General features: G+C 45.3%; 1 protein-coding gene across 1 annotated transcript in view; it reads right to left on the reverse strand.

Annotated features, from left to right (window-relative positions):
- The window catches only part of STK40 (serine/threonine kinase 40), a 71,443-nt gene that overhangs the window by 20,581 nt on the left and 35,883 nt on the right, over positions 1-14,979 (reverse strand). The window contains exons 5-6 of the mRNA XM_040337344.1: positions 14,364-14,591; positions 13,900-13,952 (exon numbers count right to left, since the gene is read on the reverse strand). Coding sequence (XP_040193278.1) covers positions 13,900-13,952; positions 14,364-14,591 — 281 coding nt within the window. The remainder of the gene's footprint in view (positions 1-13,899; positions 13,953-14,363; positions 14,592-14,979) is intronic.

Below are 14,979 nucleotides of genomic sequence, written 5' to 3' on the forward strand. Positions count from 1 at the left end.
CTGTAAAATCTTTTTCTTGGAGTACATCACGGGACACAGAGCGGCATTCATTACTATATGGGTTATATGGAGTACCTTCAGGTGTAGACACTGGCAATCTCAAACAGGAAATGCCCCTCCCTATATAACCCCCTCCCATAGGAGGAGTACCTCAGTTTTGTAGCAAGCAGTATGCCTCCCAAAATGGTCCTCAAAAAAGAGGGGTGGGAGCTCTGTGTCCCGTGATGTACTCCAAGAAAAAGATTTTACAGGTAAGCTGTATTAAAAATCTCTTTTTCTTTATCGTACATCACGGGACACAGAGCGGCATTCATTACTATATGGGATGTCCCAAAGCAATGCTTACAATGAGGGGAGGGAGAACATCTCCAAGACAAAAGGATTTAATTTAGAGATATACTCAAATCATAATAAATCCAACTTAGTTGAGAAAAATAAAATTTTTAAATTTAACTCGAACAAGAGGAGCCCCCGGAATCCGAGGGTCTCAAACTGCAGCCTGCAGCACTGCCTGCCCGAAGGCAGTATCAGTATTCCTTCTTACGTCCAACTTGTAGAATTTTGTAAACGTGTGGACAGAAGACCAGGTTGCCGCCTTGCAAACTTGAGCCATAGAGATCTGGTGGTGTGCTGCCCAGGAGGCGCCCATGGCTCTAGTAGAATGAGCCTTTAATGATACTGGAGGAGGCAACCCTTTCAAGCCGTAGGCCTGAGTGATTAATTGCTTAATCCACCTAGAAATGGTGGACTTTGCAGCTGCCTGCCCCTTCTTGGGCCCATCCGGTAGAATGAACAGCACATCTGTCTTCCGGATCTTCTTTGTAGCTTTAAGATAGGCCTTCATGGCCCTGACAATATCCAAGGTATGCAGCAACCCTTCCTTTCTGGAAGTAGGTTTAGGGAAGAAGGATGGTAATACCAAATCCTGGTTCAAATGAAAACTGGATATGACCTTCGGAAGGAAGGAAGGAAGGATGAGGGCGGAGAACGACCCTGTCCTTATGAAAAACAAGATATGGTTCCTTACAGGATAAGGCTGCCAGCTCCGAAACTCTTCTTGCGGAAACTATGGCAACCAAAAATACTAACTTCCTTGTCAGTAGAACCAAAGGAATATCAGCCAACGGCTCAAACGGTTGTTTCTGTAAACTTGACAGAACAAGATTTAAATCCCACGGACAAAGCGGGGATTTAACTGGAGGTCTAATACGTAAGACCCCTTGAAGGAAGGTCTTAACCAGCGAGTGGGTGGCCAGCGGCCGCTGAAACCACACTGACAGAGCAGAAATCTGTCCTTTGATTGTGCTTAATGCCAATCCTTTATCCACTCCTAGCTGGAGAAAACTTAATACTCTATCGATGGTAAATTTGCGAGAAAGCCATCGCTTGGACTCACACCAGCCTACATAGGCCTTCCAGACCCTGTAATAAATCACCCTAGAGACCGGTTTCCTGGCTCTGATTAGGGTAGAGATTACTTTCTGAGACAGACCTCTACCCCTGAGAATCAGGGATTCAGCTTCCAGGCCGTCAAATTTAGATGCCGTAAGGCAGGGTGGAGGATCGGACCTTGCGATAGCAGGTCTGGCCGTAGAGGAAGAGTCCAAGGGTCTCCCACTACCATCCTTAAGATTAGTGAGTACCATGCCCTTCTGGGCCATGCTGGAGCTACCAGGATGACTGGTATGTGCTCCACCCGGATCCTGCGCAGCAGGCGGGGTAGTAACTGGAGCGGGGGAAACGCATAAAGAAGTTTGAACTGATGCCAAGGGCAAACCAACGCATCGGTTCCGCAGGCCATCGGATCCCTTGAGCGGGACATGAACCTGTCTAGTTTCTTGTTGAGTCTCGATGCCATGATATCCACGTCCGGCACTCCCCATCTTTGGCAGAGTGCTTGAAAGACTAGTGGATGCAGAGACCATTCCCCCGGCCATAGAGTCTGGCGGCTTAAGAAGTCCGCCTGAAAGTTGTCCACTCCTGGAATGAATATTGCCGATATGCAGGGCACATGAGCCTCTGCCCATAGAAGAATCAAGCTCACCTCTCTCTGAGCGGCTTGACTCCTGGTTCCCCCTTGGTGATTTATGTGTGCCACGGCCGTGGCATTGTCTGATTGAATTCTCACCGGGAACCCCTGCAATTTTGACGTCCAAGCCCTGAGGGCTAGTCGAGCAGCTCTGAGCTCCAAGATGTTGATGGGCAACTGCTTCTCTGGCTTTGCCCAAGTACCTTGGCGAGTGCAACCATCCAAAATTGCTCCCCAGCCCGTCAGGCTGGCGTCTGTGGTCACTATCTTCCAAGCCACTGGGCTGAAAGACCTCCCCTTCAGTAGATTCTGAGGGTCTAACCACCAACACAGACTTTGTCGGACTCTTGATGAGAGCGGCAACGGGATATCCAAGGCCTGTGGCCTTCTGCTCCATGCTGACAGGATGGCTGCCTGTAGGATGCGAGTGTGGCTCTGGGCGTATGGTACCGCCTCGAATGTGGCCACCATCTTGCCTAGTAACCTCATACATAGGCGAATAGTCGGTTCTTTCTTGCTTAGAACCAGTAGGATTCATTCCTTGATGGCTTTTACCTTCCTCAGAGGTAGGAACACTCCTTGTTGTTCTGTGTCTAATCTCATGCCGAGATATTCCAACTGCTTTGTGGGCTGGAAAGCTGACTTTTCTCGATTTAGGACCCAGCCGAACCTCTCGAGGTATTGGACCGTGAGGGCCACTGCTCGCTCCAAGCCGGGAGACGAGTGATCTATGACTAGGAGGTCGTCCAGGTATGCTAGGATCGTGACCCCTTGGATCCTTAGTTTGGCTAGGATTGGAGCTAGGACCTTCGTGAACACCCGGGGGGCCGTAGCCAACCCGAAGGGAAGCGCCACGAATTACAAGTGACGCGAAGCCACCATGAAGCGTAGATATCTTTGATGTGGCTGATAAATTGGAACATGAAGGTAGGCATCCTTTATGTCTATGGACGCCATGAAGTCGTCCTTCTGGAGTGTGGCAGCTGCTGACCGCACGGATTCCATCCGAAATGAGCGGATCTTTAGATATGCATTTACCATCTTTAGGTCCAAAATTGGCCTGACATCTCCATTGGATTTTGGGATGATGAATAGGTTGGAGTAGAAACCCAGCCCCTGTTCCAGGACTGGTACCTCTACTATTACTTCCTGGGAAAGTAGATGATCTAATGCCGATCTTAATGCGGCTCCCTTTTCCGGATCGTTTGGAATCCTCGACTTCTGGAAATGAGGAGGAGGAAACCTTAGGAAATCTAATTTGTAGCCTGTGGCCACGGAAGACCGTACCCACTCGTCGGGAATGCTGGCTTCCCAAATCTCTGAAAAGAGTCGCAGCCTTCCCCCCACCGTCGTGGGTGGGGGCGCCCCTTCATAAGGTTGGCTTGGGGGCTGGTTTTGCTGGTTTGCGAAACCACTGCCTTTTGCCTCTAACAGCCTGTCCTTGTGATCTGCTGTTGAAGCCGAAGTTTGCTTTTGCAGGAGGCCGTCGATACTGCTTGGCATTAGAGGGCCCCTGCCCAGGGGAATACTGTCGTTTAAACGCAGGTCCCTGAACCTTCTTCTTAGTTGGCAAGAGAGTACTCTTGCCGTTTGAAATGGTCTGAATGTATTTATCTAGGTCTTCTCCGAAGAGTCGTCCTCCATGGAAGGGGAACCCTACCAGGAGCTTCTTGCATGGGGGCTCAGCCTCCCAGCTTTTTAACCATAAGAGTCTTCTCATATGGATAAGGGATAACGATAAACGTGACGCTTGCTGGATAGAATCCTTGATTGCGTCTACCGTAAAACATATGGCCTTAGGGACATCCGAAAATTTTTCTGCCTGCTGGGCCGGAATAAGTTTAAGCATCTGCTTAAATTGATCCGATAATGCTTGAGCGACCCCAATCGCAGCCACAGCTGGCTGTACTACTGCCCCTGCAGTAGTGAAGGAGTTCTTAAGTAGTGCTTCCAAGCGCTTATCAACTGGATCCTTGAACACCTGTATGTTTTCTACAGGGCATGTTAACGATCTGTTAACACATGAGATGGCTGCGTCCACTGCAGGAGTAGCCCATCTTTTGGAAAATTTATCTTCCATAGGATATAGGGCAGAGAACCTTTTAGGTGGTAAGAAGATCTTATCTGGCTTGTTCCAATCTTGGAACAAAATTCCCTCTAATAGAGGATGGATCGGAAACACAGCATTGCTTTGAGGCGCCCTCAGTGAGCCCAAAGCTGAAACCGTCGATACCTGGAGATCTGGTACTGGCAAGTTGAATGTCCTATGGACCAAGTCCGACAATCCTTGAATCCACCAGCTCTCCCTCAGGGAGACTGCCCCAGACTCCTCTGTATCCGGATCTTCGATCCCTGAACCTACTTGGTCCGTGTCCAAGAGGTCGTCCAATTCCCCTGAGGAAAGGACCTCCTCTTCTGAGGGTCCGCGCTCGGGCGACGGAGATCTATTCCGCTTACTGCCCCGCATAGCTGCGGATATCATTTTTCCCATGCTTTTCTGCATCTCTTTTAAAGAGGTGAGTAATACCTCCTCCGTGACCATCTTAGGGTTGGACTGACCCGCGTCAGCTCCAGCCCCAGATCCCGATGGCCCCAAGGCTCCCTGTAGGGAAAACAGCGGCATACCATGGTACAATACCGAGGTACACCTGCTACCTATTGGTATTTGGAACTATAAAAGTTAATTGTCCAAACACCTGTTTGGGGGATAAAAAAATGCTTCCTCTCCCCTAGATGACTTTTTTTTTTTTTTTTTTTTTTCGTTTTTGTTTCAAATCCAGGAAAGAAAAAACATTCTGTCCCCCTGAGTAGTATTGCAAAGAAAAACTATGAGATGGAAAAGAAACAGCCTATTTCTAGGCTTGACAAAACAGTCCTCTGAAGACTGCAATATCCTTTCTGGCCACTGTGTGTCCTCGGCGCCCCGTGCTGCCGCTCTGGTCTTTCTCCTCAGTTCCAAAGTATTGATGGAACAAACAAGGAAGGGCCGCCCCTTCCTTTAAGCCACTGACCCGCCCTTCCCCCCCCAGCAACCTCAAACAGGAAATGCCCCTCCCGACAGGGGGAGGGGGGGGGGGATTTTGGGAGGAAGGGACCTCTCTGTTCCAGCAAACTGCAGCCTGCAGCCTGGAACCATGAGGAGGTCAGCGTTTTGCCTGCTTGCAGGCTCTGAGGAGGAAGACTGAATGGAGCATCGCCTGGAGGCCTGCAGGTAAGCAAAGCTCTCTGACACACACATATATTTTTATATAACACAGGCCCCACTCAATGATTTTCCAACACTACAAGGGAGGTCACATCTTATGGGGAATAATACATAGAGAGCCATCCTATCTTTATGATATGTGACTAGTTTGCCAGATGCAGTGCATAACTTTAGGCATGTCCCCTGTGACCCCCCAGAAAAAAACCTGCTAAGAACCAAGTTCCGCAAGTTTTCCCCTCACTTACCTGCTCCATGCCGCAGGACTTTGCCAAGCAAGAGGCCCAATCTTCCCCCATCTCCGTGGGGATGTCTAGACCTTCAGGCCCTGGGTTCCTATGAAGGATCCACTGTCCTGGGCCCATATAGCACCCTGGCAACAGAAAACTTTAGGTACCCAAAGGTTTCTAAGTTCTGGGCCCAGGGTCCAGCTCTCTAAAAAGAAAAGCATTATGGGCTATACCCCAAGGGTTTGGGGTCCGGTTACTGACCACTTTAGCGCTGAGGCTTTTTTGGACAGAACCGGTAGCTCACCTAATCCCAAGGATGCGGAGGCAAGCTAAACCATGACTAACACCTAAGACACTGGCGTAAAAACTGAGGTACTCCTCCTATGGGAGGGGGTTATATAGGGAGGGGCATTTCCTGTTTGAGATTGCCAGTGTCTACACCTGAAGGTACTCCATATAACCCATATAGTAATGAATGCCGCTCTGTGTCCCGTGATGTACGATAAAGAAATAGGATTTTTGTACTCTTCAAATGCTTCAGGTTTCAGTGCCACGTACAGCAGGACTGGACACTGGCCAACAAAAATACTGTAGGCCAGTCCAGGATAGCCTCCAGCATGCCTAGTTTTGTATACAAGCAGTACCAAAAAAGCAGGATCAGAAATTCAAAGGAGGAGTGGGACCTGCATTCCTCAATGAAATACAGAAAAGAGCAGGATGTGTGCGTGCATACATACAGTGGCGTAACCAGAGTTATGGGCGCCCAGGGCGAAATAAAAATTTCGCCCCCCCCCCCCTTATATAAACATCCACGTTTATATGTGCATAAACGTGGGGGACTTAAATATTTTGGAGCTTTTTTTTTTAAAACACTGACACTGACCTGACACCTACACTGACACCTACACTGACCCCTGCACTGACACTGACCCCTGCACTGACACTGACCCCTGCACTGACACTGACCCCTACACTGACACTGACCCCTACACTGACCCCTACACTGACACTGACCCCTACACTGACCCCTACACTGACACTGACCCCTGCACTGACACCTACACTGACCTGACCCCTGCACTGACACTGACCCCTACACTGACCCCTACACTGACACTGACCCCTGCACTGACACTGACCCCTGCACTGACACTGACCCCTGCACTGACACTGACCCCTGCACTGACACTGACCCCTGCACTGACACTGACCCCTGCACTGACACTGACCCCTGCACTGACACTGACACTGACCCCTGCACTGACACTGACCCCTGCACTGACACCTGCACTGACACTGACCCCTACACTGACACTGACCTGACCCCTACACTGACCCCTGCACTGACACTGACCCCTGCACTGACACTGACCCCTGCACTGACACTGACCCCTGCACTGACACTGACCCACCTAACTCCTACAGTAGAAGTCCATCCTCTGAGTCCTCCTTACCTGTGTCTGCTCTTCTCCAGAGACTCCTCCAGGACGGACAGGACCCCAGCACTGGATATGCAGAACTGCTTCCGACGGAGTTCCGACTCTCTTCCCCGCCGGCACTATCCACCCGCAGCCCGCTCCATGCTGCAACTCCCCTCCACACAGTGGCAGCGCCGTACCGCAGAGCACCAGAGCGGAGGGGAAGACGGCGCCGGCGGCTTTCCGTGCCCGACGTCTCCCGCCGGCCGCCGCCATTTTCAGACTTTCCCGGCGCTCTGCGATTGGACGTATGGCGGTCATGTGCGGAGGCGGGACTTCCAGCCCCACTCCTCACATGACCTCCATATGCCCAATCACAGGGCGCTGGACATTACACATTACACGCTGGCCGCTCGGAACATCCGGTGACACAGGAAATTAAAATTTGGAGGAGGCACGGAAAGTCGCCCCCCTAAATGGTTCGCCCGGGGCAACAGCACCCCCTGCCCCCCCCCTTCCTACGCCACTGCATACATACGATAGTGGAATCCCTGTTTGTATCTGTATGCAGTATACACTTATCCATGGACTATTTAGTATCCCAACACAAGTCCTTATGTCAGATGTTGGCATCACATGAAGCAGAAACCTCCATCTGGTAAAAGTTAGGAGAATGTGTTAACAGAAGACCACCTTGCAAATCTGGAACCTTTGCTGGATGGCAAAAAGAAACAGATCTAGTAGAGTATGCCTTGATAGGAAAGATGGAACCTCATTCATGAGGCAACAAACTTGGACGATAATCTGTCTGAGCCACCTACAGATGGTGGAACAAGAAGCTGGTGAAACCATACAGGAACAATCTGTAAAATTACAAGAAAAGGAATACGATTTTCTGAAAGAAGTCGTGGAAGGCGAAAACTACTTTTGGCAGGGAGAAAATCCTTGGACTTAAAACCACCAAGAACATATGCAAAAGTCCCCACTTCAAACATTCACCTCGCAGGGCAAATGGCTAAAAGAAATACCCCCTTGTGGGGGAGTAGGGAGGAGGACTCGAATGGGTTCAAATGTCGGTTTCTGAAGCAGAGAGAACTATATTCAGATCCAATGGAGTCTCAGGGGAGGAACAGGGGGAGCTGCATCAGAAGACACCCTGTACAAAAAAAAATATTTTTATTTTTTAATTACTCACCTAGGTGGATGCAGCACTGATCCAATGCTGCAACTGTCCCCCGCTGGCACTGTAGTGAGAACTGAGCGAACAAACACTGCCGATTGCTCAGTTCTCTCCCTCTGAACCTAAAGACCAGAAGTCCACTTCGATTGTTTCCCTCCTGGAACACCTTTGTAGGAACCACTGCCCTGGGTCCAGACATTGTCAGCTGAGGAAGTTGGATATTTGCATACCCCCAAGATGTACACAGCAAACGAACAAGGATCTCCCTCTTAATGTAGCAAAACTTCTGGTTCCTCCTTGACGGTCAATATATGCCACTGATGTGTCCCTATTAAATCTGGATCGGATGACCTTTTTTGCAAGAAACCACCAATTTGATTGTGAAGATCCTCCAAAAATAAATAAATAAAATCAAAACATCAAGCTAGGGTCAACCTGATCCTCAATGTCAAATGAAATCAGGTACCTGACTGACTTGTCCCACAACAGAATGTTGCATCATAGCAGTCTGGATGAAACTGGACGAATAGGACTGCCTCAGGCTGGGTTCATGCATGTGCGAATTGGATGCAGGTTTCCCTGCACCCAATTCGCATGACATGTGAGTGTGACCAGCTCAATGGAGCGGGTTTACACATTTTCGAGACTGCCGCGGTCCGAATTCCAAAAATGTCCTAGGTGTGTTTGTTTCCGGTTCAGGTGTGAATTTAGGCAAAAATTTGGACCGGATTTGCACCTGAACCGGTGAACAGGAACGCACTGGACCCCATGCTGGGAATTGCGGACCACACATGTGAACCCGGCCTCAGGGGAGGCTGTCATCAAGCACAAGGGTCATGTGAAAACAGCAAGTCAAATGTGTTCTGGGCTGGAGAGCTTGAATCTGAGATCTGGGAGTCTGATGATTCTCCTATGCAAGAAACACACTGGTCTGAGCTGTGTTCAGGACTATAAACCCAGATATTCCAAACAATAAGTCCGTTCTAGAACGGAATTCAAAAGGTTCGGGATCCACCAGAACTGCTGTAACATCTGAACAGGCAAAGCCATGTTGTCTGAAAGATTTTTTCTTTTACTCCTAACATGCCCCACCATGCTCTGAGCGGTGTTATTTGTTGCAATTTCTGGAGGAGATCGCTTGTATCTTTCTGGAAAAATAAAAGGACCGGGGTGAGTGCACGATTCCTGCCGTGTTTTTACGGATTAACCCTATATCCTGAGCTCATCCGATCTCTGTTATAGAGATCCAGCTGATCCGGTAAGCGCCCAATTTATTTACCCGTTTGTCTGATGGAAGCATAGGACAAAGATTGGCATCCCTGCTCCTGTGAATTTAGCCAAATCTTTGCAGCTGTTATATGGACTTTTGTTTACATACATAAAAGTTTATGTAACTTTGTTTCATCTCATCGCTAGACCCATCTGTATTCACCTTTATAAGATTTAATCACATATTTTTTTTATTCAAGTCGCCTGGCTTGTGTGTATTCACTCATATAAATGATTTTTTGCAAGTTATTGCGATCCCATGGTTGCGCATTATTTTCACTTAAAACTGAAAGATTCTGTGCCAACAGTTTCCTTAACATATATAACAGACCATATATATATGCATGTATGTATGTATGTATGTATGTATGTATGTATGTATGTATGTATGTATGTATGTATGTATGTATGTATGTATGTATGTATGTATCCCACAAAGAAGATGCTTTGATAGTATCAAGAAATTATACAAAGAGGTGTCCCTAGAAAAGCCATGTGGATCAAAGGCTTCTTACACAAGGGTTCCGCAGTCCAGCATTTAACCACAGTGCCCTAATCATGTGTACCAACGTGATTCCTATGTGACAGATTGATGAACATTCCCAGAAGACTGTCACAAGAGAAAGTAAACCCTGCAAACCCCTTCCCTGCAAAGTAAAAAAGGCATAATGTGCCGATATGCATCGCATACTAGCACATTATGACACTCACCTGCAGACAAAGTCCACACCATCTCCACATCCATGTTTGCCCCCTCTTCCTTCCGGGGCTGCGGAATCCAGCTAGGCTATGTGGCATGTGTGCAGGAGCCGCCAGTCACGGGACTCGCTCATGAAGAAACGGTGCACATTTAGATATTGAGGCTACTTTCACACTGAGGTGCTTTAGCCCTAAAAATAGCGCCTGTAAAAGCTCCTCCTGAGGGCTTTCACACTGGAGCGGTGCGCTGGCACCCTTCCTAAAGCGCCCCTGCCCATTGAAATCAATGGGAAGTGCCACTCTGCGGGTGCTTTTTCAACTCTTTTTCGGGCACTAGCAGGGGTGAAAAGCACCCCGCTAGCAGCCGAAAAATGTGCCCTTACATTACCTATGTAATTTATAGGTACAAGTACTGCAGGGAGGTTTATAACATCGTTAACCACTTAAGGACCAAGCCACTTTGACACTTGTTTACAAGTTTAAAATTATTTTTTGCCAGCAAATAACTTAGAACCCCCAAACATACAGTATATATATATATATATATATATATATATATATATATATATATATATATATATATATATATATATATATATATATATATATATATATATATATATATATATATATATATATATATATATATATATATATATATATATATATATATTTTTTTTTTTTTTTTTTTTACACACACACACACACACACACACACACACCTGTATAATCACTTAAACAGAATTACATACATTAAATTACAATTTTGGTTTGTAGTGCTTAGATGCAGTGTGGTAGCGCTTTAATGCCTTACCAGTTTTGCCAAAACATTCAGTATTTCTCTTAAGGACACCCTGCTAATAGGCATTACTGAAGATAAATCTGCAAATGGTCATAAATCCTGGCAATTAAAAGTCAATAAGATCCTTGAATCTTGTTGAAATCGCATTAACTCACTTCTAGGCAGTGTGAATTTTGATGTCAAATTTAATTTTAGTCAGTCTTTTTGACTAAAATGCCACTTTGGTTTTAGTCGACTAAAACCAAAATGGGTTTTGTTAAATTGTAAGGCATTAAGCATTTCTCTAGAATTGCCAATTTCATTACATACTCTTAAAGTAAAAATCTAATCACAGGTTCGTTTTTAATGGTATTAAAATTTGAACATGCACTACAGACACAGATTCAGCCGTTGCAATATAGAACGTCTTTATAAATAAAGTTGCATTAACAGTGTGAAGCAGTGGGTACTTGGTTTTGACAGTTCTGATGTTTACCTCCCGCTCCCCCAAGTCTTCTGGGACACGTTACAGGCGCTAGAAGACTTCAGGACCATTCACAGTGCGCATCTTGCGCAATGGGCACCCAACCGGCTGTGAAGATGAGATGCCGGGTCAGGGACAGAAGAAGATCAAGTGAGCAGAGGATCCTGCGACAGATAATTGTCAGTTTATTAAAAGTCAGAAGCTACAATTTTTGTAGCAGCTGTCTTTGAAAACACAAGGACCGAAGCTCTTTGTTGTACAAGCCAGACAGGAACTTCGTTTTTTTATTTTTATTTGTGGATTTTGGGTACACAAAGCCAGTTGGCTTTTAATTTTGGTAAATGTACTTTTAGGAAACAATTTTGTGTACACAGGCGTGGGAGATATACGTGGTATCGTTATAGACATACATTGGAAGCACCATTATTCAGACTGAACAGGCTGTACTCTTGGAGATGAATCATCCTGATTAAGAAAATCGTTTCATACATAAGCCCACACTACTCTATGGGGAACACACAGTAGAACATCAGTGCAATAAACAGCTCTGATTTTACTTCTTTTCAATATAAACACAACTGGAAAACAATATTCACACATCTAAAAAAAAAAAAAAAAAAAAAAAAAAAAAAAGGGGGGGGGGGGGGTCGTAAGGTAAAAAAAAAAAAAAAAAAAAACACCACCGCCACCTTGCACACGGAATAGGATCCCTGCGCATTCTATTACATCACAAAAGCAAAATGTGCATATGATGTTACTGTAAGAAGAAACTGCATCACTTACACTAGTGGATGCAAAGTCAACACAATACTTACAATAGTCATGTTTTGCTGAAATCTGGAAAAGCTTAGTAAAATTTATTTTTTGAGGGCATAAGTTACTCATCTGGCCATATAGAGCAACAGATCTATATGAAATAGGACCAGCCTTTTACACACATGCATTGCCTGGAAACGCAAACAATTTAAAAAGTCGTTTGCACTGCATCCTTTAGTACAGGGTTTTTCAACCAGGGTACCGTGGCAAAAGCTCAGTCTGAGTGCTACCCTGTGTTAGCCCTCTCAACTATTGCTGTAAACAAAACAGAAAGTAGCCAAGGACATGTAAAGTAGCAGCTCAGCTTTCAATTTTGCCGGCAACGTTGAGATAGCTGCAGGAAGGAGGAGAGAGCTGTGCTCGCTCTGTGCATTGGATTTAATACAGGGTCGCCATCACATCCCAATGTGCAGTGTCTAATTGCGAACCAAGGATATGTGTGCGAGCCGCTTAAGCTGTATGGAAATGAAGTCCTGTGCCCTCCGCCGTCTATGCTCCAGGCAATCGTAGGGTGTGACTAGGCGTTCCGGAAGCCTCACATCAAGTCAATGCCTGCTGTATGATCGTGAATGGCAGCCTTAGCCTGCACCCCCGCCAGGCCATGCCCCCATTACAGTGTCTGGTCCGATTACTGCTCCTATCTCCTCCCCATATTGCTTCTGTACAGGCAGCATAAATAAATTATGGGTAGGGGAAAGTTATGGAGCCGAGAGCTTGTTCACACCAGGTGTAGTGTGGTAATTAGACAAATCTTCCACTCGATAGCAATGAATGCAGAATTCATTGGGCATAGCTTAAATCAGTGCCCACAAGGTGCCACTGCTCAAAAAAGCACATGTAGTGGCCTGCATGAAGTTTGTTGGTGAACATCTGAATGATTCAGAGGAGAACTGGGTGAGTGTTGTGGTCAAATGAGACCAAAAATGTTTGGAGGAGGAGGAGGAATGCTGCCTATGACCCCCCAAGATCATCCCCATCTGTCAAACATGGAGGTGGAAACATTATGTTTTGCAGGCATTTTTCTGCTAAGGGGACAGGAAAACTTCACCGCCAAAAAAAAAAAAAAAAAAGGGGGACAATAGATGGGGCAATGTACCATCAAATCTTGGGTGAGAACCTCCTTCCCTCAGCCAGGGCATTGAAAATGAGTCGTGGATGGGTATTCCAGCATGACAATGACTCAAAACACAAGGCCAAGACAACAAAGGGGTAGCTCAAGAAGAAGGACATTAAAGGTCCTGGAGTGACCTAGCCAGTCTGCAGACCCTAATCCCATAAAAAAATGTGGAGGGAGCTGAAGGTTTGAGCTACCAAATGTTAGCATCAAAACCTTAAATGATTTGGGAGGATCTGCAAAAAGTGGGACAAAAATCCCTCTTGAGATGTTTACAAACCCGGTGGTCAACTACAAGAAACGTCTGACCCCTGTGACTGCCAACAAGGGTTTTGCCACCAAGTACATGTTTTGCGAAGGGGTCAAATCCTTATTTCACTCATTAAAATGCAAAATCAAATTTTTTACTTGAAATGTGTTTTTTCTGGATTTTTGTTATTCTGTCTCACTGTTAAAATAAACCTATTAAAAATTATAGATGAATAATTTCTTGGTCAGTGGGCAAATGTAAAAAATAAATAAATAAATCAGCAGGGGATCAATTATTCCCCCTCCCCTCACTGTATTATGTGGACAGATGACAGAATGACAGAAATTAAGCCATTTTGTTCAAAATGATGCATGTTACAATGTTTACTATGGGAGACATTTCTTATCTTGGCTGGTTGATCGCTTACCTCTTGTTTAGCACCATATTACCCAATTTCAAGTCTCTATGAACAATATTTTTCTAAAAAAAAAAAAATAATAATAATTAGAAAGGAAGATTCTATTAAAGTGGTGCAACAATCCTGACCATCAAAAATCATTGCTATACAATTCTGTACAGATTTGAAATAATTATAAGTACATTCTATGGTATGAGGTTACATCTTGGCTTTAAAAAAAAAAAAAAAAAAAAAAAAAAAAAAAACGGTACCTTTTAAATTAATACAATGTTCATATATGTTACACTGACTACAATTCAAGGGTCAGTTACTTCTATTATTTTTTTATTTAAAACAGGATTATACTGTAGATCAAGCTCATGAACGCAGAGCTCCCAGTATGTGAATGTGTGCATCCTAACCTGCTCTGACTGGGACCACAAAAACCTGACACTTTTACAGCTGTAAAAAAAGAGACCTTAAAATGAATGTACCTTATGAAGGGCTTCTACCACTCGGACAACATCATAGAAGATAACTACTGTTTCCCGTTCCCCCAGTCTCTTCTCTTTGATGACATAATGCTGTAAATTGATTAAGTCTGCAGTCTTATCACTGAAATCATGGGCACAAAGACAATCCAGCACCAGACATATCCGTTTTCGCATCTTCCTCACTAGCTTGTTGGCATCCAGATCTTCTGAAATTTCACATGTCCGGTCCTGGGAATATGAAAAACCAAGGCACGACAGTGAGAAAGTTTCAGCTTTAAGTAAAGCAAAACAAAGTGAAAACTATGCTTGACTTTTCATGGAGACAAACATCCAAAAAACTACTTAAAATGTGCCGTAAATTCAGGTTATGTTAATTTCACACCGATGCATTTTGCTTGTACGTTGGACTCAATTTTACACATGCAAACTGCAGCTGCAACCTTCCTTAATGTAAATAGCATAAAAGTATGCACGTAGTATGAATGCAGTAAAAAAAAAAAAAAAAAATGCACGTTTCAATTGTCTTTCAAACAGCGATATTTTTATACGATTTCTTGGCTGTGAATATTTGACTTGAGGCATCATTGAGATAGCAATGCTATAAGCTATGTACCCA

The sequence above is a fragment of the Rana temporaria genome, chromosome 2, assembly GCF_905171775.1.
Source record: "Rana temporaria chromosome 2, aRanTem1.1, whole genome shotgun sequence".
Classification (NCBI taxonomy): domain Eukaryota; kingdom Metazoa; phylum Chordata; class Amphibia; order Anura; family Ranidae; genus Rana; species Rana temporaria.